The sequence below is a fragment of the Anomalospiza imberbis genome, chromosome 25 (assembly GCF_031753505.1).
Source record: "Anomalospiza imberbis isolate Cuckoo-Finch-1a 21T00152 chromosome 25, ASM3175350v1, whole genome shotgun sequence".
Taxonomy (NCBI): domain Eukaryota; kingdom Metazoa; phylum Chordata; class Aves; order Passeriformes; family Viduidae; genus Anomalospiza; species Anomalospiza imberbis.
In genome coordinates, this window is record NC_089705.1 from 5,975,407 (window position 1) to 5,999,976 (window position 24,570).

General features: G+C 45.0%; 1 protein-coding gene and 1 long non-coding RNA gene across 3 annotated transcripts in view; one reads left to right on the forward strand and one right to left on the reverse strand.

Annotated features, from left to right (window-relative positions):
* Positions 1-24,570, reverse strand: part of LOC137462488 (uncharacterized) — a 338,602-nt gene that overhangs the window by 58,359 nt on the left and 255,673 nt on the right. The gene's annotated exons all lie outside the window — the stretch shown is intronic.
* Positions 522-22,893, forward strand: CLIC4 (chloride intracellular channel 4). Its single transcript, XM_068172659.1, has 6 exons — positions 522-735; positions 14,686-14,795; positions 19,425-19,550; positions 20,362-20,468; positions 21,628-21,809; positions 22,588-22,893. Exons 1-6 carry the CDS (start codon positions 664-666, stop codon positions 22,750-22,752), a joined length of 762 nt encoding a protein of 253 aa, XP_068028760.1. The 5' UTR covers positions 522-663; the 3' UTR covers positions 22,753-22,893.

Genomic DNA, 24,570 nt, shown 5'->3' on the forward strand with positions numbered 1-24,570 from the left:
GGCCGGAGACTCGGCTGCCTCTTGGGATGGATTTTTCCCCCTGCCAGGAAAGGAGCCGTTCGTGCTGCTCTGGTGTGGTGGGTCTGCGAGGTGGAAGTTTCTAGATTTTAAGTTTTTCACTTGAGGGTGAGGCGCGCTGAGCCGATGGCGGGGGGGACACATACCCCGGGGCCGGCAGCACCCACAGGGCTGTGGCCCCGCCGAGGCCGCTCCCACACGTTGTCAACCGAGCACGGCAGCAGCCGCGGGCGGTGTCTCACACCCGGGACGCCCATGGCTGACACGGGGGTGTCCCCGCCACCATGGAGGGGACCGCGGGGACGCCGGTCCCTGAGGGGACCCCGCCACCGCCACGGCCGGTGCTGCCCCTCAGAACTGTCCCCTCACGGCGGCCACGCCCACCCCGCGGAGACCACGCCCACCAGCATTGTCCCCTCAGGGAGACCACGCCCCCCTCCGTTAGTGCCACGCCCCCCGGCGGGCCCCGCCCACCCCGCGCGGCCCCGGCGGGCTCCGGGCGCGGGGCGGGGCCGCTCTCAGTCGCGCGCAGGGCGGGCGAGGGGAGCGGAGCGGCGGCGCCGTCCCGGCTGTGGCAGCGGCAGCGGCGGGCGAGGCGGGGCAGGGGCTGCAGCAGCAGCAGCAGCAGCAGCAGCAGCGAGAGCGATGGCGCTGTCCGTGCCGGTCAACGGGCTGAAGGAAGGCGACAAGGAGCCCGTCATCGAGCTCTTCGTCAAGGTACGGCCGAGGGGAGGTGGGGCGGGGGACTCCGGTCCCGTCTGCGCGCCGAGCGCGCGCGCGCCGCGACCGTTGGGCGCTGCCCCCCCCCCTCCCGCCGTCCGCTTTTCCCGCCCGGGGGGAGCTCCGAGTCCCCTCACGGCTCCCTCGGGCCCCTCCGTGCGGACCCCGCTCCCCGCCCGGCGCGGCGGGGGCAGCCCCTCGGAGCACCCCCGAGCGCCCCGCGGGCGCGGGGGGCTGCGCTCGGGGCGGCTCCCGGCGCGGTGCGGGCACAAACGCGGAGCCGAGGGCGTGTGCCCGGCGCCGGGAGGGAGTGCGGGAGCCGCGGTGAGTCAGAGCGCGCAGATGGAGCGGGCGATAGCGCCGGCGGGACCGCACGGGAAGTCACTTTATTTTTGGGGGGGATGAAAGTGCGGCTCCTGGCTGCGTTTTGCTGGAAGATTCTCCGCCCGGAGCAAAGGGTGCCGCGGGTGCGGGGCAGCACCGCGGGCACAAGGGAAGAGCCGAGCGCCACGATGGATCGCCCTCGCTCGGCATTGTGCGCCCGGCGAAGCGCTGGAAGGCGGCAAAAAAAGCAGCAAAAACACGAGCTACTCCTCGCTCCCCGCCCAAAAAGTCTGCTTTTTATGACGGGAAGAGAATATGTAAAGTAACACCAGGTTTTTGTCCAAACTAGAAGAGCATGTGTTGTACTGCCCTTATCTGGCGAAGATACCATATGGTATCTCCACATGTTTTGCATTCATTTATTGCTGTATGATGCAATATTTTGCATCCTCCGGGGCTCTGGTGATGCAGCATCTTACTTTTGCTTCATATCAAAAGTAACACCAATCACCATGTGCAATCTTCTCTTTCTGTGCTTAAACGTCCTTTAATGAAAGCCTCTGCAGAAAAGTATTTAAATGCTTCGGATGAAGTTTCTTCCAACTGCAGTGAGAAAAAATCAGAGGTTTCTTCATCTGGAAACGTGAGAATTGCTTTGTATAAAAGCAACGATGGCAAACATAGAAATTTCCAGCTAGAGCTTTGGAAATAAGTTATTAAATATCGATTTTATTTCTTAAATTATACTCTCTAAAAGTGTTGAATTTTTCCTCTTTTCATACTTCTTAATAGTAGTATCAAGAGGTGGTAATGGGACCCCAGGGAGAGCATTGCAGTGGAGGGTTCCAGAGCTGATTTTGGTCACAATATTTAGGCTCTTAGTGTAGAGGTTAGAACTTACAATTGCAGCACTTAAGTTACAGATTACTTTGAATTATTTATAGCAGTGTATCTTTAATATAAAATGGCAATTTGTCTTCATCTGTCCTAAAGTTCATCAGCTGATTTTTCTTATTTTTAAACAAATTCGAGCAGTGATTGATGGCAGAATGATTTGGGGGCAGAGGGAAATCAGCTTTGTGGGTGTGTTTAAAGATAATATTTCATGCATGAGGAGTGGCATGGAAGAAGCTGTAAAAATAGTTTTCAGAGGGATGTGTTCATTCTGATTAAATAAGAATTGGACCAATAAATCTGTGAGATGAGATGAAAGGGGGAAATCAGGGATTTTTTTCTGTCCTTTTCAATTGAAATTTCTTTTTTTGGCATGGGTTTAAGAAGCCTAAATTTGAGGTCATCAGTGAGGATTTTTTCCCTCAAGGAAACCTTTTCCCATTGTTATGGATGACTGCTACACTCTGAGCACCGTCTGCCCTAAGGATAAAGTTCAGGTTAAAATAAGAGGTTATTATTGCCTGCCTTCACGATCTTCAGGTAAAGGTTATTTCCTGTAAAATCCTTCAGATAAAGGACAACCCCCAGCCCAGCAGACAGACCAAAACAGTTGTTTCACCTGGGTGTTGCTGCCTGTCCCACACTTTATTGAAGCTGTTGAGCATTATCAGGACAGTGTTTTTGTAAGGCAAATAAAATCTTGTTTTCTGACTCATTTAGATGCTTACTTCAGAAACTGCTAGCAGAATATGTTTATTGAAGAGAACCACCAGTGTCTAAAGGAGCACTAAATTTGGATTTTAGTAATTATTTTTTCCTCTGTGGATGGGATGCTCACTTGCAGTTTTAACACGTGGTTGTGGATGCAATCTAGAAAAAAAGAATCCGAAGTCACTGAGAGTTTCTCCAGCAGATAATCACTTTTCAAGCCGTGTCTGGGATCTACCTGTGCCCTGTTAGCCAGGGGAGCGCTTCAGGCAGAGGTAGTGGAAAAGGTTCTGGACCAAACTCGAGCTCTCAGCCCAACGCCCGGCCCAGGGGCGGTGACTGCATGACCTGAGCACAAAGGATTGTAGCAGCCAGACCTGAGATGAAACAAAGGTAGGGATTAAAGCTTGAGAAACAAACCTGTGAAGCAGGAGAAAGGGTCTGGCTCCGTGCCCAAACTGTGGGGTTTGAGCCTTATTAAATTGTGATCAGTAACGAAATAGGATGGGCACGGCGCGGGGAGGAGCGCGCACATGGCTGGGCTCGGTTAGGAATAATGACTCTGTCAGTGTTGTCACCAGCACGTTGATACCATTTTCCCCACCCGACGATGTATCAATCTGCTGAAACTTGTATTTTCTTAGTCTGAGAACTCCGTGCAGGATTAGGGTACTTGGGTAAGAAAATCTGTTACAGTGGTGATTCTGTTTCTTGGTGTCACCGTGAAAACTTCCAGAATTTATTTAATTCCAGAGCCGGTGGGCTGCCTGTGGTCTCTTAAACCAAGTGTAAATATTTTCCGAGTCTTTTCTCTTGAGAGCTGATTAGGACAATACCAGTGATGTATCTGATTTCATTTAGTTTCCTTGTCTGTTCCATGTTTTATTAACAAGGGAGGCTTCCATTGTCTAAGAGGAATATTTTTATGTGCCCTAGTGGCATTTCAGAGCAGTGAAGGCTGCATTGTGGTGAATGTGCTCGGAGAAACTTGAGCTCTGAGATTTGAGTGCGGCTCAGACAGGTCACTTGGAATAATAGCTGCGCTTTAGTTGATGGTATGTGGAATTTTATTGTAAATAAAAAACGTGGTGAAGTGACTTGTTCAAATAGACCCAGTCACCTGTGGAAGTCACAGGACAGAGTTACAAAACTGCCTGTGCAGTTCCTGTAAGGGAGTGTGTGAGGATGGAGCTGCTGAAAGCTCAGCCCTGGGCATTCTGGAGGCCATTCAGTGATCGCATCCTCTGCTCATTCTGAGGTGAAGGCACAGAGGATCAACAAATTCAGTGTTAAAGGAAACAAACACCAGACTCCACTAACGAAGTTCAGAGTTGTGTATCTCTGCCGGCATGGCATGGGTTGGAGCAGATGTAGGGAACCAGTGAGGAAGGTCTCCCCTCTCCACTGGGTAACATGTGTGTACTTGCTAAATAATCAGACCCTGGGTTTCTGGCAACTCTCAAATAAGATGTCATTGTGAAATGGGGCACCTGTGTTGAAAATCAGAGACTACTATCTGTTTACCTTTGAATTGTCTGTCAGTACAAAAGAAAAAGCTGTGATTTCCTACTTAATACCCCACTCTGAAGCACTCACAGTGATTGCAGCAGAAACTCGTCTCTGTTTTTTGTATCTGAACCAAACAGAGATTTGGCAGGTGAACTGTTTGTCTTCCGGGCTCGGGGTCTCTTTTGTTCAGTGCAATGCTGGGGCCGAGGCAGGAAGGGGATGTGAGCATCTCCAGCAGCAGCTCCCCAGGATGGATTTGTGTGGATTCAGGTCTGCCTGTCTCACCCTGTGCTCATTCCCTTATGTAAGCTCTGCTGTAGCACTTTGCAGCCCTGTAGCTCTGTACAGTAGTTTATAACAAACCATCCCTGAGCTTCTTTGTCATCAATTTTTATCTTTTTTCACCCATAAAGTAGCTGTATGATTTAAAGGCACGTCAGTACAAGGAAATAACAGGACTTGAGACATGCAGTGCTGCTTCTCAGAGATAGTCTTGGCAGGGTTATTGCTTGATAATCTTATTAGATAAGTCTCCTCCTTATGCACCAGATCATCCTTGGAGGGTTTGATGTAACCTCAGCAGCTGAGAACCTCCTCAGCCTGTCTTTGATATGTGTTTGTTGTAGACAGCAAAATGGCATGTGAGGGTTATTTCTTGGGAGTCTTGTAAAGGAGCCCTTTGTAAACTGAGGTGTAACCATTTAGTTATATCCTGTGCTCAGTGGGTATAAATCAGGCCTTTTCCTTCTCTGGCCAGCAAACTGTAATTCCTTTAAATTCTGCCTGGGAAAGTCCTCACAGCCAAAAACATCCTCAGCTTTTTCATTTGAGTCTGGCTGGTGATACAGGAACTGGTGCTCTTGGTAGAGTTATTTAAAAGTACAGAGATAGTCTCGAGTGTAAATGTTAATTTTTTTTTTTTTTTTTGCAAATCATTGGTAAGTAAGCTTAAAACCTCCTGGCAATAATTTCCAGAGGGATTGCACAGATGAGTTAGCTTTCCTTCAGTCAGGAATTGCTTCTGAGTAACAGTTATATTCCCTGGCATCCCTTCTCCCCTTCCCAATGATTAACATCCAGACAGCTCTGATTGTCAGGAGAACTTGTGTTTCACTTCGCAGCTGAAATGTGTCTTAACACTCAGGCACTTTTCCTCTTTTCCCCTCAGAGGGATCTAAAATCGTGTGAATTCCCAGATTTCAGCTGGTGGCCCTTCACAGGCTGAGGGTTGGGCTGTGTGGTGGTGCTTGTGAGTCACTCCCTCCGTGGGACACATGCCATGGACACATTCCTGCAGCACAGATCCTGCTACAAAAGACAAGTCTGTCCTCAGTTTTCCCAGCTGGGGTTTCTCAGGGTGTGCACTGAGGACTTGAAGTGGAAGGAAAAACCTGTGTGTCAGAGCACACGGTGTGGGGCAAACTTTAGGGCCTGGAGGCTGCTGAAAGTCAGGGATACAGGAACACTGAGGACCCAAGGCTTGTCCTGATGTTTTGTGTGTCAGTCTGTGCCAGGGTGAGTGTGCAGTGATGAGTTCACCAAGAGGGAAGGGCACTGTGAACACCAGCATTCCTGTGAAAATGAGTAAAGAGAGCAAGATCCTCTTTAAAGACAGTTTTGTGTGGGCATAAAGATGCTTGATTGTTGAGAAGTAAGGAGATGGAGAAATCCTTACATCAGTTTGGGGAGTGGGTGGGAGGCCCTGCTAATCTGGCAGTGGGCAGCCCTGGGACAGGATTAGCAGGATGAGAAGTTGGTAATCACCCCCCTCCCAGCCTGGAGTGACTCATGGCACTGTCTGCTCCTTCCATGGCTATCCTGAGCTCATCTTGGGCACGGAAAGAGTTCTTTATTCCAGGAGCAGGCCTGTCTGTCTTGGAATGGGGAGAGAAGTCGTTGGTTCTCTGGATGTGGATTTTTGAAGGCTGAGTTGTCTCTTCCAGGAATCTGTGCTTGGAAGAATCTAATTGGGGAATTCCTTGAACTCCAAGCTAAACAGTAAGCTGTGGACTCTGGGAAGTGGCTGTTGGACTCTAAAGTTTGATTTTTTTAAAGTGTTCATTAGCTCAAAGGGACCAAAAAAAAAAAAGCCCTGGACTGTTATTTTTTCACCAGTGTGTGTTCAGATTGTGTTTAAATGAAACATTTCTTGTGATGTGACAAACACAAGGCCTGCAAGCTTTTGTAACAGTGCCTGCATCAATCCCAGCTTCTGGCCAGGCTGGACATACCACTTAAAAATCCACAAGAACGACTTTTAAGACTGGATAACTGTACTTGGCAGTAATTGGATTTGTTGCCTTGTTTTGGTAGATGTTCTCTTTTCCCAGTGAACTGAGCAGTGCAGTTCTGTAAAGCCTGGACTGGGCAGCGTGGGAGAAAACAAGGTGGTTTTTGTCTGCCAGGGGAGGCACTTGGTTTGTCTAAGACAACAAAATTTAATTAAGGTGGTGGTTGGTTGCAAATTGATGGTTCATGGAAAAAATAGTTTACATCTGTATTTGTTATCCATCTAATTTGATTTTTATCTTCAAAGTTTTTGGTAAATAAGCTGTAACAAACAGCTTATTGTCCTAATCAGGTCTGGGTTTTTTTTTCCTGCATATTCTTCAGTGTGGAATAATATAGTTTTAGTCTTAAAATAGATGCTAGGTGCTCCCTTGTGGTATTAAGAGTTTGTGCATATTTTAACAGTAAAAACGCCCAAACCCAAAATTACGTTGTCTTCACAGGAGTTTCAATAGAGGTTTGACTTCAGGAGCCTGAAATAATTTATTTAGAATACTTTTTTCCACCACCTTCCCCCCCCCAGAAAAAAAATTGTAACAGTTAATATTTTTTAAACTTGCTTTGTAGTCGGGTTTTTTAATTCAGGTCAAATACATTTGTGGCACAATGTGGATTTGTAGGGTGTTTGCTTCTGCTGGAGTGAAAAGCATAAGCTAAACTGCTGTTAATTACAAACATCTTTGTGTGGGAATTCTCTGAGAGTTCAGACTTATTCCTTGTATTGTTGGCCAGACAAAGGGCAAGGAACTTACCCGAGGAAATGAAATGACTGAGTTCTCCCCACTGAATCTCCATATTAGGTATAAACTAAATATAGCAGTGTAATCCAGGGGTGAAGTCATATCTGTATATTTTCCCGAGAAGAGCTAATGGGATCAGTCAGTGCTACTGGGCCAGCCTCAGAGTTTTTTGGCTCTCTTGGAGCTTTACTATTTTGGCTCTGTGCTTTGGAGAGCTGCTTTTCTGAAATAAAGGAAATAGCTTTTTTACGTGGTTTTATCTAAAAATAAAATCAAAGCAAGCCTAAGGAGATTTCTGTGGCCCTTCAGGGTGCTGCATTAGGTGAGACACAGTGTTCTGGAGCTCAGGGAGATCAGAACACAGGTCCCAGAGGAGAAACTCGGGTCCCATCTCCCAGGGGAGGGGGAATTCAGTCGGGGAGGTGCCTTTGAGTTGTGCATCGCTTGTGTTGGGCAGAGAGCGGGCCTCCCCCAATCCCATCATTCTGAAATAGAATCTCCAGCCCCGCTTTTGGTCTCAGATAATGTTTTTCCTCCCCAGAGCTTCTGAATGTGCTGCAGACAGGGGAACAGGTTCAGGACTGCCCTGGGTTTTGAGAGGCTGCTGAGAATTTGGGCACTTTAAGTCCTCACTGCCACCTCCCTCGTGGGCACTGCTGCTCAGAGCCCAGGTTTATTGAGCTGCACATCCCGTGTTTTACCAGGCCTCGGAGCCCTCAGCTGGTGCCTTTTGGGCTGGGATTTTTGCATGAAACTCCTCTGGGTTTTGCTGCTCCTGAGAGGCTTCAGTCCAAGTCAGCTGGGCTGGGATGACCTGGAGGAGGAGCAGCCCCCGGTGAAGCTGGAGCAGCTCTTGGTTGTTCTCTCTGCTCATCTGCCCAGCCCCTGGCTCGTCTCTCTCTAAATGAGGTTATAAATACCACAAACACAGCTCTATCTTTTCCTGTCCCACGGAAGTGAGGCACAGTCAGAGGTTTATTTGAAGAGCTCTGAAACGCCACAGATACAGATTTGACTGGGTTCTTCTGAGCCCCAATGACAGCACTTCCAGTTCTTTCCTCTCACTTTGGTGCTTCATGATTTCGTGGGGGAGGTTTGGAAATGGGTCTCTTGGGCTGTAGCCAAGGCAAATGTAGTAAGTCCAGGGAGAGAGAATCACTGTCATGAACAATTCCTGCTCTAGGTTTATGTGCCGGACACCCAAAGGCAACTTTCAGGCAGTGTAAAAGAAACCCTCAGTGCTGCAGAGTTAATTGTCTGCTTACAGATCTCTACTAGAGCATTGCAAGATTGTGTCAAGATGTTACCCAGCACATTTTAGTCAGTGTGGCCTCGCTGATCTGTGGGGTTTGTTCAGCAGGAGCTCTCTGTTCGAGGTATTGCCGCAGCAGAGATGCCAGGCTTGTGCCATTAGTGAATAATTGGATTTTCCTGTGCCAGGCCAGGAAGTGTCCTGAGACTGTCCACAATAAACCCAGGGTTTTGTGTTCCTGTCATTAAGCTCATTTCTTCAATGAAGAAAATGGTGTTTTGTATTTAAAGCAGGTTTGGGACTCTCCATCTGATTCTGTGAAAGGATGAGCATGGAATAATTCCTGTTCTCCAAAGGACTAGAAGCACTTAATTAAATTCTGCTGAATTGTGGGTTTACTTCCGTACACCATGAGGATCCCACAGCATTTTCCAAAAGCTTTTAGTGAGAATTGGGCAGCAATGAGCAGGAGCTGCAGGAAAGTGTGCAGGACAAGTCTGCTAATGATTTTCTTGGGAGCAGCATCACGGGGATAAAAACAGCATCATCCTAAAATGGTCAGTGTCTGTTCCAGTCCAGTGTGTGACACAGAGGGGACTTATCAGGAAGGTAGTGACTGAAGGGGCAGCTTGGATGGGCTGGCAAACATTCCTTTCCCTGCTGAAAGAGCCAGATCTCAAGTAAACACAGGCACTCGAGTTAATTATTTTGAAGTATTTTTTGAGTTTAAAGGAATTTCAGCTGAAGTGGAACTTGGGTTGGTTACAAATGGTGATAAGGGTCATGAGAGGCAGTGGTAACTCAGGTTGGTTTTGCCCTGGGTGTGTTAATGTCAGTCAACATATAACAAATGTACACTAATTATCTTAGGGAATTCCAGGTGTGAGCACTGACCTGATGCTTTTTGTTTTCCATTTTCCTATGTTTTTCTCAAAGGAATGGCTATTTAAAGTTGCAGTGATGGACTAAGTGGTTCAGTAGAGCTAAATTTGGGTAGGGTGTGGTGGTTGTGACTTGAGAGTTTACCTTCACACAGTGTTACCAAATTAAAAAATCACTTTCAAAAGGCACTTCTGATGTCCTGAGCCCTCTGCAGGATGTGCTGTTGGTTTTTCTCTGATTCCCACCTTTCCTGGTTTTGTTCATCGTGACAGGGAAGTTCTTTGGGCTGTCAGCCCAATTTCTGTGCCCTGTGTTGAAATGTTGTGTTCATCTGTGCTCTGCCTGGTGGCACAAGGAAAAGCTTTGCCCTGGAGGTCGTGGGCCCTGTCCTGGAGAGGCAGAGGTGACAGGAGGAAGTGTCCCTGTCACTCAGCCCTCAGATTAAATCTGGTTGAACTGGATTTAGTCAGGGCTGGACTCTGCCTTGCTCCCTGACCTGTTCCTCCCCTAAAAACAAACCAACTCCCTTCTCAAACTGCAGCTCTGGGAGGGTGGCAAGGAGTGGAACACTACTGCAGATAAGCTTTTCCAGCCCTGCACCTCACTACCTTGTCGCTTGGTTTGCTCTTTGAATAAGAGGAGAACATCTGTATTCATCAGTATTTGAGCCACTGGGAGCCTTTAAGGTCTGCTTTGGTTTGCAGAGTGAGTGTGAGCACAGAGCATCCCTGAGGCTCTTCCAGCCCCTGCCCGAGCCCAGGGACCAGTTGCAGTAATGGCACTGTGGGGAGCATTTGTTACATCGATTGCTGTCACTCCTTCCCTGGCTGCAATTCTTTACATCTTATCTGAAACCCTCAGTCAGCACCAGGGAATTCTGCCTGTTCAGCTCGGCAAGATAAAGGCCCAAGGATTTGGGCTGATACAGCCAGACCCTTTTCATGTGTGGAACATCAAACCACTCCTTTCTGTATCCTTTGTTCCTTTATCCCAGACCTGCAGAACTGCTGCAGGTTTTTCACTTGAATTGCTTTGTTACTTCACCTTAAACCATTTCCTCTCAAAACAGTAATCCTTAAAGGATTATTATTAATTACTCAGTTTTGGAATGAGCTTACTGCTCATTAAGCATGCAAAATTGATTGTTATCTGCTGCTTTGAGGCAATGGCTGTGCATCATGCTGGGTTGCTCATGCAGTTTTCTCAGCAGGTTTGGTTTTCACTGTTAGAACTCAAGACATATTTCAAGATTACTGAGTTCAGAACATACCCTCTCTTTAATTTTCATTTCCCCCCCCCAGTTTGTTTATTGGCTGGAACATTATTCTTCTAGACTTTGCAGAGTGCAGATTTCCCACTTGGGGGAGTGGGGATTTCCATGGTGCTGCAGTCAGATGGCTCCAATCGTGGTCTTTGCTGAAAAGTATTCTGTGGGATGCTTCTAAAATGTCTTTATCCCTCTTCATCTAAACTTCTTACACCACTTCTGGTAAAGATATCAGATCTGGGAGAAATTCCCTTGAGAGTTTGGGGTAAATTTAGAAATGGTCTTCTGGTGTTCTGCCCTTTCCTTTTGTTCTATTTTTGCAGGCACAGACTGAGCTGTACTACATTGCTCATCAGATGCACTTTATTATTTTTCTACTGTTATTTGATCTAGTTTGGGAAACTTGTAGTGGGCTCCTTTTAACAGGTTAATATTTGAAACAATTTTGTAGAAATCTTTGGGACCAAGGATTTCTAGAGTTCTCGGATCTGTGCTGTAGAAGAAGGGCTTTGTGCCCTTCTAATGTTCCTTTGCTTGTCCGGCTTTTTGTTAGTCTTGCAATAAACTTCAGCACTCCCTTGCTGAGGTAAATCCACTCAGGTTCTCGTGTCAGGACTCAGGTTAATTTTTATGCAGCTGTAGAGACAAAAATTTCACAATTTAAATGGATTTTTTTTTCCTTCCCTTAGCTTGTTCAGCCACTCAAACAGATGTTTGATTACTTGTACTCTCTGGGGTTTTGTTTTTTTGGAAAAACAGTCTCATTTGAATGAAATCACTACTCAGGGGAAGAGAAAGGGAGGAGGTGGCTTCCAAGCTAAGCTCACTCTTGCAGACACTGGGATAAGTAGATTTTGGGGGTTTTTCCCCTTCCCAAGGGCTGCACTCGTGCATGGGCCGAGCTGCTGGGCACTGGGAGTTACCAGGAATTTCAGTGTGGCTGTGATAAACCAGGCTGGCTTCTCAATGGGCAGCTATCTGTGTTATTGCCTTGGAACTCTCCCATTCTTGTTTGAACTTCCTTTCTTATTTAATGTTTCTTTAAAAATAGCTTTATTTGTTTTCATAGAACACTGTAGAGCTGTGTTCTGGAGGGTGTGTGCTCTGCTCTCCCTGTGCCACGTCTTACAATTAACAAGGTCCTTTTTGCCACCTTTTCTGAAGTTTTTTGAGTTCAGTTTGTAGAGGGTAACACACAAGTGACAAATTCCATGTTCTTCGCTGTATGAGAGCTGTGGCACTTTTGCTCTGTCTGGTCCTAATCCCTACAATTGAAAACCTGAAATTCAGTGAAATTAGATATATGGTGAGGTTTTTGAGTACATATCTTTCAGTGTGCAATGGTAGAATGGGAAATTAGCCCTAGTTGCAGGCAGTTTGGCATTAGTAATATTACCAATATTTCTTATAATAAAGTTTTTTAGACTGGTTTTAAGAAGAATTTGAAATAAAAGCCCAAAGCTTCTTGGTATAGAATGACTATAACCTTGTTAAATAACAAATAACCTGTTATTGCAAAGAAGTCAACATTTAATATTTGCTTTACTCTGGTGATGAGGATTAGACACTGAAGATATCCTGGAATTTTATGGTCTGAATTCAAAGACAAGGCAATGACAAGCAACAATTATTCTGTGATTAACCCCTGCATGACAAATCATGTCAGATTTCAGAGTATTCTTGCAATATGTAAAGTTGAGCGTTTACTGCCAGCAGAGCTCTTTTCTAGCAGAGAAAATTAGAGCCAGGAGTGACTCCTGCAGGAGCACCCACCACAGTGGGGACCCTCAGAAGAGAATCCATGGACTGAGGGAGAATCCAGAGCTGGCTGCTTCCGAGGAGGGGCTGGAGCATCAAACACAGACACAAAATGGGCCTCTCGGGCAAACAGTTACAGAGCAGAATTCCTTGGCTTCACAGCTCTGGAGCCAGAGTTTCTTGGCATTCTGAGTGCATTCCTTCTCCAGTATGTGCTCAGAATAACTTGGGCCTTTTTGGAGCAGAAGTGGGACAAGCGTTTGCAGACAGAACAGTCTGGGCTCCGTTCGGGCTGCTGGGCTTTGAGAGTGCTTCAGGGTTTGTTCATAGCACTGTTACTGGGCTCTAATCCCCTCCTCTGACTCAAATAATCCAAAAAGCCTGTCCTAAACTAAAGCAGATGCTGCTGGTTGCTTGTTCACTTTGAATGCTGCACTTGTGTTGGGAGAGAAGGAAAGTTTCAGGATAAGTAAATGCATTTGACCTTTTTTGGTCACTTTGGTTTTGGCTTAGGAGGATGGACCTTAATGAAAGCCACAGGTCAGGCTGAAATTTTAAACAACTTTTTGTGCAGTTCTGTGATTTTAAAGTAGCTTTGTTTTGGATTCCAGTGGGCCAAGTAAAGTTTAATGGGATGGGGATTTCAGCCTGTGCTGTTACTGCAGTGTAACTCAGGCTTTGCTTGACGTTTGAGGACTCAGATCAGTTCTGAGTCGAAGAATTATTTCTGCTTCAAAGCATGAATTACCCTGGGTAGTACAAAATACCTATTTTCCTTAGCTGGGATGCAGTGTTGTGTTTTTCAGTCCCTTTTTTCCAAAGGTAAGTCAGACCTGACACGTGGCAACAGAAAAAGCAGATCAATATAAATCTATAATTTACCTGTAGGAAATGTCAGTTCCAGTGTAAACACAGAAGGGGGGGAATTGCTGAAATCCAGCCTGCTGTGTGCAGGGACAGTGATGGAGTTAAATATTAACATATTATCCTTTTTCTAGATTTTTCTAGAATTCAGTCTCCTGAGCAAACACATGGCAGAGTTTAAGACAATCCATTAATAATAATCTGCTGCAAGTTTGACTCTACTATCCAAAGATAAAGCTGGCAATTTGTAGTTTATGGCAGAATAACAGCTTCCTTTCTCTGTCAAGTCTCTATTAATGGCACTAATAAAGGTTTGAAGAAAACTGACTGTGTGTCTACAACCAGGTCTTTGGAAGCTCTGACAGGAGGGACACTTGCAGGAATGAATCCATTAGCTGTAGGAACAGTAATTAATTTAAAAATTAATTAATTTAAGAGACTCAGCTTTATCTGCAAAGGCCCCATGACTTTACAAAACCCAAAACAGCATTCTGAATTTAAGACAGTTTCACTGAAAAACTTTCTCTCTTCCTGGCCTTTGAAAATCCTGCTGTAACTCTTCTTAACTTGCGAAGTCTTTCTGAGTTCTCCTCACTGTGATGATGAAAGAGTTGGCCAGGCTTTGAGAATTTCACGATGAAAATCCCTCTTGGAAGGACTGTAATAATAACAACAACAATAAGCAAAATCCATTGAAACCCAGCTAATATAAAGTACATGTCAGAATAATCAGACATATTTGGCAGCTTTAAGTACTAAACCAGTTCTCAGAGGATTGAATTTTATAACAAAGGTTTCCAGTGCCTCATTCTAGCCCAGAAAAACTAAAATTTTCCAGCTCAGCAATGCATCCTTCATTGTCAGAGCAATGATGAGATGTGTGCTATCACTGGGAGCTCACTGCTGCTTTCTGATGGGCCTTTGTTGTGCTGGGACAAAGACTGATTGATAAATTGCCTATAAAAAGTGGCTTTGGGATATTATTTAATTGTCAGTGAAGTCTCTATGTACTCACAGTTATGTCTTTCCTCACAACACCTGCAGTACAATCAATTCTCAGTTCCTGGCTGCAGTTGGCTCCCTGGAGCACTGCACAGGGAGAGATAGAGGCACTGAACTGGGAGATGACTCCAATTAATTAGCTATGCCTTGGAGAAGAAAGAGAAAAGAATAATAAAGAGCAAAGAACAGCATTGACATTGGAAAGCAGCCATCAGAAGGTGTGGCTGCTCAGAGGAGGATGTTCAGCTGCCAAGGGCAGCTGCAGCACTGGCAGTGTCACCGATAACTGAAATATTGCTCCAAGCCTTTTTTGAGCAGCTAGAGGACATGACAAGTAAAAACTTGACAAATGTAGCAATTTCAGTTGTACTGAGTGTGTGTTTAAAGCTGTTGCAGTGCCTGTGAGATGAGCAGGTGGCACAGCCCTGCCCACATTAATGCTCTGTTCTGTCCTGCAGGCTGGCAGTGATGGTGAGAGCATAGGAAACTGTCCCTTCTCCCAGAGGCTCTTCATGATCCTGTGGCTGAAGGGAGTCGTGTTCAGTGTCACAACAGTGGACCTGAAGAGGTAAGAAATACTTGATTTATTGGACCTGCAAGAGTTCAGCACCCTTGGTGGAACAAAGCTTTGGCCAGAGCTTTTATGGCTTACGGGCTGGTTTTGTGAAATTAAAATTTGTCCTAATAATTAACTGAGGCAACCTGGATGTAAATGGTGCTTTCATTGATGGTTTAACCAAAAATAACAGTAAGTTCTCTTGAATTTGTTCAGTGATTCTTCTGTAAAACTCACACAAGTCTTTTGTAACTGAATATTGACTCTTCCTTTACTGACTTCACACCAAGATGCCCTAAGTGGGGACAGATGGGTATTTTTAGGCAACCACCTTCTGGTCAAATCTCCAGTGATGGATAATTGTCACAAACGATGTGCAGCCTCCTCCTTTTCTTAATGTTTTTAAGATCATTTTGGTTATTGTGCAATAATAATGAAAATACCTGCCCATGATGTAAATCCAAGTGAAATGGGTAGGAAGAAAAAGTAGAATATTCTGCCTTTGTTCAGTGTCAGCCAGATAAGCCATGATGCTGTCATCTAAATTGCAACTGCTCCTCTATGAAATGAGTACCCTGGTGGCTAAAAACAGTGAGAAGTGAATCCAGGAGTCTTAATTTCCTCAGGCTGGGCATTCTTTTTTATGAAAGTGCTAAATTCAGCAGGGGCCTTGTGTTTGCTTTGGGTGTGAAGTCATGTTTTCCCAGCACTGATGGAAAACTCTGTTGGTCACAGCTCTGCAGAGGGGAGGCTGCCAGTGCCTCCAAACCTGAATTTCAGGAATAAAGCCAAGAGAAACACAGTGTTCTGCACTGAATCCAACATAGAAGGGAGAAATCACCCTGCTGGACTTAACCTCTTGGGATTTTTTTGGGGGAGGTGACTTGTTTGGGTTTTAAAAATCACTGAAGTTGCTGCTTCAGTGCTGGCAAGGAGTGTTAAAGGCTTCCATGTGTGGTGAGGGGCAGAAAGCAGCTTTTGTCAGCTCTGGGTGCATTTGGAAGTGCTCAAAGAGCCTTTCTGGCCAGAGAGGGATTTCCCTGCAAATACTGGTGCTGCCAGCCCCATAAACCAAATGTGTCACATCTTCCACCGAGCCCTGCCTGTGGTTTGTGCAAGCTCAGGAGCATGTGGGTCTTGGTAGTTTGGGATTTCCTTTTCCTTTAATGATGGGGTTGTTTAACCTATTGCAGTTACTGGGGTGGGCAGGAGGAGGAGGTGGACAGAGATATTTTAGGTTTGAAAGGCTTTTTACTGCTGAACCAGTTTAGATATCATTAAAATGCCAAATATTCCTGATGAATTGGCTTTATTTTGTGTCCCCTTGGCAACTTGCAGTTAACTGCATGGGGGAATGGGATGTAAGACTAACTTTTACCCTATAAATTGGTTGCAGATGTTTAAAGTTGACCTTCATTACACAAGGAAAGCTTTCTTTCAGGCTTTTTTTTTTTTTTCCTGTTGAGGAGGGGAAAACACAAAATAAGTGCAAAATTCAAGATCTGCAGGGGAATAAGTCAATTAAACCACCTCTGTGTTGTGCACTGAAGGGGTTCTCTGGGAAAGGAAACAAAGGACCACTGAAGCTAATTTAGGTTGGAATAGATATTGATACAAACTTAATTCCTTCTAGACTTTATTTAGATGTCTTTAACTACAACTTTAACACTGTGGGCTGATCAATACCCAGTGGCAGAGCAGTGCAGCTTGCAGAACATCACATCCAGCTAAGTGCTTAATAGGAAATGTTTGATATCACATGGGGCTGTTTCCCCTTGTTATCACTGCCAGAATGATAATAGATGTTAGGTGGGGCCTTAATGTTGCCACAAGAAACTGCTTTTGTGAGCACTTTATTCAAGCCAATTATCTCCTCTGCTCCTTGTTCCTGTTAGACACAAACTCAAAGAGCAGAGCAGGAATTGTTTAAAAAAACTGAATTTATTTTGTTGGCCAAAACCAGAAAAAAAGGCTTTGCTTGCCTGTGCCTCGTAACATCAGTGCTGCACAACAGCAAGGCCAGTTCTGTCTGTTTGTGAGGCTGAAAAGGTCATGGTTGGGTACAAAAGTTCACAAGTGAGGGACTTGGGACACAGGAAAATCTGAGCCTGCTTTGCCTGACTCTGTCGTGTGCCTTCCCCTCCAGAACTGCGCTGTGCCAACAAAGGCACATTCTGCAGTGCTCAGCTCTGCTCTCAACACACAAAATATGCACATAGGCAAAGGAGGAGGGCAGTCCCACCCTCTGCAAGGAGTCAGACATTTCTTCCCTCTCTCTGGGCACACAGAGGCTTCATTCTTCCCTTCTGGGCAGCAGCGTCTCAGTGCCCAGAGCTCTGGCTTGTTCTGGAGGCCAGAGCAGAGCTGCACTGCACAAACCATTTGTTGGGCTTGGAACAGCACTCTGGGCCAGCTTGCCTTCAGCTGAGTGCTGAAATCTTGTTTGAAGCATCTTCATTTGGAGTTTTTGCAGTTCCTTTGGCAGGCAAAGCTTAAATGACGATATGAAGTATTCAAATTAAATATTAAAGATCACCCAGAGGTGAATCCAACTTCAGCAGTGTGAAATACTGCTGAGGAACTGGGGTTTAGTCCTGGCTTTTCCCCATGCTACTCTTCAGATCCTCATTGCAGTATTTGTGTAATTTATGAATGTGTTACATTTGGGGGCTGGATTTTGTCTGCTCTACAAGAAATAATTTGCATGCTAATTACTTTTCTGGTTTGTGGCAAAGCCATGAGGTGTTTATACCTTAACTCTGGGGATAGTGATGGCCAGATAATTGATGTGGCCCTGCCTCCAAAACCCCTGGTAAACTTTGGGGTAGGCACAAAGCATCTTGGAATTACTTGGAGTGGTTACAGAAGGGTTTTTTGTTTGGGTTTGGTTTTTAAGCTCTCCAGCTTTATCTCTGAAGTAAAACTGTTACAGTAATTGCCTTCTTGTTTGACTGTTAAGGGAATTTGTACTCTGAGCCTTTGAAGGCTGTTCCTGTGTGCTTGTGCTCCAAGGGCTTGGTTAGGATCTCCTGGCAGGAGCAGCAAACTGGAAGTCAAACCCTGAGTTATGTTTGGGCCTGGGCTGTGGGATCTTCATCTCTGCTTTCTTTCTCTTGAAAGATCCAGGTGGTCTGACTGGAAGGATAAAGTGCTCTGAGATGCACTCTGGTTCTTTGGAAAACTTTTTTGGGTAGTTCTTTGGAATAATCTGTTTCTGAACTAAAGCTTGCCTTTGATAGTATTCCTGCAGATCCTGTGGTCTTGCCCCTGTTTGTTTTTAAAAGAACATTCCTTTTGAGGAATTTTATCTGGCCAACATGGGGAACTGGAAGGGAGCCACGATGACTTCCTGTAATTGTTGGGAGTTACAAAGCTGTATTTGAATGAAGTGTTAAGCTACTTAAAGCATTACCCAATGACAGACTTGAAATCCTAAAAGTGAGAGAGTGGTGGCAACTCTTAGTGAGAAATAACTTCTCAGAAGCTTGAAAATTGAAAAGAGTTAAATTCATGTATTCATAAGGTTTCCATCCCCTGGCTTAAAGCAGGGTAAAGTATGAAAACCACTTTTCTCATTCAGTCTTATAAGTAAACACACCTTGGCTCTATAAAAGGGGCAGCAGTGGGCAGGACATGAAATTCTGACAGGGTTTCTTAATTTTGTAGTAAATGGAAAACAAGATAGATTGTAAGCTGGGCTCAGTTTAGAGTCCAGCTGCTCTCCCTGAACATGCTGCTCTCTCTTGCTGCCCTGCAGGACTGGGGCTGTGGATGTCACCAGTTCAGTTTCCCTGTCTGGTGTTGTCCGGAGGATTTCTTGCACTGCAGTTGCAGTTTCCAGTAAATCCAGTTCCTGCATGCCTGGAGCTGGCTCAGGAACGTGGCCACGCTGGACAGGGCTCAGTCCCAGTTCAGGGTTATGGTCCAGTCTGGATTTGTTCAACAGGAACCAAGGGCAGCTTTACCTTGGCAGAGTTTTCAGCTGGGCCAGTGTTTGTTGCTGCTGGGCCAGCAGGAGGTGGTGGCCAGGCTGCTCTGCTCTGCCTGAGGGAAATGTTAGTTAGAAATAGAGCTAGAAATGGCTGAGTATTTCAGCTTTTTGCTGTTTCTCTCATGTCTAATCCTAATGTGGGATTCCTCTCCCAGGTGCGCTGCTCTTGTTTGTAAATACTTTTTTTCACTGGGGGAAACTGAAGCATCATTTTAAACACAATGTTCTGCCAAACTGCCTGGGCACGTAATAAATGCTTTATACCCTGGGCTGGAGCAAAGATGCTTCTTTCCAGAGCAGCTCTGAGGGAGGGGGGAGGATTAGCTCAGATTATGCTATATATAAACTCTTCTGTAGGGCTGGGGAAAGAGGGAGAGTGTGTGTGTGTGCACAGGTATCCCTCTTCTAGTCAACATTGTATTGATTTGAGAATAAATACAGCCAGAGGTCGGAGGAAATTGTTTTTAACTGTTTTAAATTAATTGTTAGCAAGTGTGTTCAAAATGTTTAGTTGTAAACTCACATTTTAGAAAGTAAACTGGTGGTGTCTATGTAAAACTGAGGATGTGGAAACCTCAGCAGTGCTTTCGTGGTTGTAGCAATGAAATGTTGTCCCCTCTTGCTCTTCATGGGTTTGCATCTCACCCCAGGAAACCAGCAGACCTTCAGAATCTGGCTCCAGGCACTCACCCACCCTTCATCACATACAATGGGGAAGTGAGAACAGATGTGAACAAGATTGAAGAGTTCCTGGAAGATGTTCTGGCCCCACCCAAGTAAGTGTTAAACTGATGGCTTGTCACCTCAGACAGGCACAGATCTCAGAGGGGATTTCTGCCCTAAGTAGGGTGTTCTTCAGCATCAATAAACTGAAGACATGGAGGATAGTTCTTGCTTGTCATACCTTCCTCCCCTCAGCTCCCCCATCTTTAGATCAAAAACTGTTTTCTCTGTAAGATTATTTTTAAAATTATCCTTTGTATACCCTGGTCATCCTTTCTGCACTTTCAAACTCTTCCTTTTGGTGGTAGGCACATTTGTGTCCAAATAATGCAAATGAAGATGAGTCTGCTGTACAAAACTTAGTCCTAAACCGTAGTGAGAATGTGTTTTAATGTGTTCAAACTTTCTCCAGACTCTTGGCTTTCTACTCTTCAGCTGGCAGGCAGATCCAGACACTGCCTTTGACAGACTGAACTGTTTTGTCTTTTCATCATGGCAAAACTTCAGGCTTTTGTCCAAAGATGTGGAGTCCATAATTCTCTGATGTTAATTGAAATAGAAAACCCTGTATCTTGCTTACAGATGTGTGTGTACCCCCTTGGCAGCACTGGATGAAGGGAGCTCTGGTGGCCCTGGGCTCCTCAAACACTGCTTGTACCAAATGTCTCATTCAGAAAGCAGCAATGTGCTGTGGTGTCCTTCTGGAAAGTGCTGGGTTTAAAAACCTTAGTGTGTGATACTACACTTTGGGAGCCAGTCTGGAAAAGGATAAATCAGGAACAAAGTGCCATTTAGTGCTAGTTCATAGATAATGAGCACCATTCTGCTGAAAGCGCTGTAGATCTGCTCCTTGCTGCTTTTCAGGTACCTGAAACTCTCACCAAAGCATCCAGAATCCAACACTGCTGGAATGGACATATTTGCCAAATTTTCTGCTTTTATCAAGAACTCTAGACCAGAAGCTAATGAAGGTGGGTCACTGGGGGGACAGTGCACTCCTGTTTTGACTGTCTTGTGTTTTTCAGAGCAGCCTTCTGGGAAGTGTCTCCCTGACAGATTTAGCTGCACTTTGGTGGACACTCGAGAGTCTCATGAATTAAAATCTTATTTAATGTCAAAGATTTCAACATTTGAAAGAGAACTTCAATTCAATCAGAATTTCAGTGGGGTGTGCATGGTTCATAAATATCCCTGGCACTGGATCTTCTCTGTGCAACAGCCACTCAAAACTCTTGAATGAAAGATAAATATTTCAACATCCAGAAGAAAATTTCAGGCAGAGTTCGTGTCATGCCCCAATAGTTGAATTTCTGTGCATCTGCTGCTCTTACTTCACCTCTCTAGGACTGAGGGCTTCCATTCAGAGTTCTGAGCTAAGCTTAGTTTGTGTCACTTCCATTAAAGGATTAAAACCTTTCTGTGTGGAGGGAAAACGGGAGATTTCACAGAGGGATCAAGAAGTGGTACAGAACTCACATCTGGGCCTTTAAGTAGTTCAGTACAAATCAATTTTGTCCGAAAAGTACTTAGAGAGAAAACCAAACTCTGGGAATCAGTGTTCCTTTCTGCTGCATTTCAAAGGGAGAGATGCAGAATATTTGTAAACAGTTGGGAAATAAACGGGGATTTTATGGGGTGTGCTGCCCTCTGCTGCTGCATTCCATAAACCTGCTGCTGCTTTCCATATCCTGCAGTGTTCCAGCTCCAGCCCGGGTGCTCTGGGTTGGCCAGGGCTGTTTGCTGAGCATGTGACATTAAACAGATTATGTTTAAATGTATATAAACCCCAGCATAGCTTAATTCTAATCAGTTTAAGCCAGTTAGGCACAGTCTTAAGAAACTGGCATAAGCCACTTTTTAAACCAAAAATAAACCCTTGTGGGCAGTCTTACAGTATTTTAAATTAGTGCAAACTCCTATATTAGCCAGCTTTTAAATAACCTGCATAAGTGGGATATTTAAAGAGATTCTGGTCCAGTTTCAGTGTTCTGGTGAGCACAGAGGTGACCAAGGTTCTGGTGACCAAGGGTTCCAAATCCTTCAGGGTAGCACAGGGCTGTGGGGTTTGTACTTCAGATCTGGTACCGGTCTCAGTTTAATACTTGTTTTGGATCATCCCTTCCTGCACAGCCTTAGAACGTGGCCTCTTGAAAACCCTGCAGAAGCTGGATGAGTACCTGAACTCCCCCCTGCCCGACGAGATCGATGAGAACAGCCTGGAGGATGTCACAGTCTCCACCCGCAAGTTCCTGGATGGCAACGAGATGACCTTGGCCGACTGCAACCTGCTGCCCAAGCTGCACATTGTCAAGGTGAAACCTGGGGGGTTGCCAGGGGAAATGCAGGAGAAAAGATGTGTGGCTTGTGACATTGCTGAGCCCAGCTAATTGCAGCTGTCTGTAAGCTTAACTGCACTGTTAGCAGCTGAATTTGTGCAGGGTTTGAGTCATTCACAGGGGCTCTGAGCAGTGGAGTTCAGTGCAGGTGTGAAGCTGGGGGCAGGTTGGCAGCAGAGGATGTGAATGGCAGGGGCCAAACCCCATTTCCCTGCACTGACCTCGTGGTCTCAGGGAGCTGCAGAGCTCACAAGGAGGAGGAGGGTGAAGATCAGGGGGCAGGTAATTGCTGAAGTGTGGATGTCCGCTCACTTCTGTAGAGGAAACTGCTCCAGAACAAAGTAAATGACACAGTGGGAAGTAAAGGCATTGGATTAAAAAAAAAAAGTTGGAATCTTGGAAGAGGCAGCCTGGGACAACCACAGGAGTGCGGATGTGCCCACATCAGTGTGGTTTGATTCCTCCTCCTGCCTGCAGTGATCTGTGTCAGTTCTGTACTGCAGATGGAGCCACAGGCTCAGTTTCTGCCTGCAGAAGAGTTTCCCTGGGTGAGGACAGCCCCAAGGGGAGCGAGGCATGAGCAGCCCTGAGGAACAGCCAGGGCCAGGGGCATCCCTCAGGAGCAGCCTCTGGAAACTTCAGGAGTCATCCCAAGTGTCCAGGCTGGAAGGATAACTTCACAAGAGAGTGGCCAGGGCTGGAAAAGTATTTTAAGTCAAGGATGTAAATTCATAGCATAATTCCTGTGTTCCAGGTGGTGGCCAAAAAATACCGCAACTTCGAGATTCCCAAGGAGATGACAGGGATCTGGAGATACCTGACAAATGCTTACAGCAGGGATGAGTTCACCAACACCTGTCCTGGAGACAAGGAGATTGAAATAGCTTACAGTGATGTAGCCAAGAGACTCACCAAGTAACCAGCACTTGCAAAGGATGAGGTCCTGCATATCCCGTAACAACGCTTCTAACAGACTGCTCTTTTCATATCAATAGCAATTGTTTTTTGCATGAACTCGCAGTTACTCCAAGTCACGTGGATAGACCAGGTACAGTAATTACCTAAAGTTTGCAGACTTAATTACAGGCTTGTTTTTCCTGACCTCCTCTCACAGCCTTTGAATATGATCGATGCAGTCGTGTTCCTGTTGCACTGGGGTGACTCTGGATTCTTCGGTGTGAAGGGTTGGCTTGCCCCTGCTGCTTTTCTCTGTAAACATTTAGTCTATGATTTGTCCAGGAATTGGTTTAGGATCCTGTCTCACTGTATGGTACAAGGAATATTTATGTATTTTGGAATTTATTGCTTTTCCAGAAGATCTGTACACACCTGTCATACCTGTGACACGTTGAACTGTACCTGCTTGTCTATCCTATTTACATAGAGAAGGGAACTTAGTATCCAAAAGAGCCATTTGCAAAATATTTGGCAATGTTTTGTTGGTTTGTTTTGTTGTATTTTTTAAAAATCTCTTGGATTTGAAGTCACGGTAATGGTTGAGAATGGACTCAATGTGAACCTTGGATTTGAATGACCTCAGCATCAGAGCAGTTTGAATCCAGGCTTGAGAGCTGGGGCAGGAAGCTCAGAGCTCTGAATTGATGTTTATTGTGTCTTCAAGAGCTTGAGGAGATTTAAACACCTGCATTGTATGAATTTTGAGTTGCAGCAAACAAATAATTGTCAGGATTTTCCATTAGGAAACAGCAGAGTTGGAAGCTGCCCTCTGTTCTCCTTAAGAATTGCAAGTGGCTTTCTTTTTGGTAGTTAAGAGCCTTTTTGTTTTGTATAGGTATTTTTGGTGATTTTTACTTAAAAATCTGTTCTGTCATAGCCCAAATCCATGGAAATGTAGTGTCCTAACTCTGGGTGGGGAATAGCAGTGCAATGATTAGTGATGCAAAATGGACTGAGAGCCATGAAATGGGAACTTTTTAATGCTCTTTCTTCCCTGAAGAAAGCTAAAGTGACCTTTAAAGAGAACATTTGCCTTAAATGATAGTAGGGTTTTTTTTCCTGAAAGGAAATCTTGGAATTTTGTAAAGAAATGGTGGTAGAGTCCAGTCCTTTCCATTCAATTTATCCCAATTGTTTTTGTGCACCTGGACTGCAGTTTTGCATACTCATGATCATTGCACTACTATACTTAATTCTTTTTACAGCAACACTGAGGAATAGCACTACAATTTTTTTTAAAGCAATTTTCAAATGTTTCTAAACCAGGGAATAGTTTTGTTTAAAATTAATGGTTTTGATGCACGAAATAAACTGCTAGGTTATTTTTAAAAGACCATCATAAACAACTCCAAAGAATGCTAGACTTATATGCCTATTTTTTTGTAAAGATACTTTTATATTTAACTGATTTTAGAAGCTGGAAAGTGCTATTCCTGCTAGGTTGTTCTTGGAAATATTTAACATTCTGCAATAATGTGGAAATGCTCACACAAACACTTTTATACACTAATTTTTTTTTTTTTTGGTAAAGTACTGGCTTTCTGAAAACCAGCCTGACTTTTCTAAGCATCCTGCTTTTGCTACTTTATGTACCCATGGAGTTAGTTGGACATAGAAGATCCATATTTGTATACCTGGCTTGTGGTGCCTTGCCTTCCTAGAGCTAGAATTCCAATATAAAGGCACTTAGCAATCCTGTCACATCTCTTTCAAAGGCAACTCTCTTAGATACCCTTAACCCCTGTTCTGATTTGTTACAGGAATGTTTAGGCACAGAGGG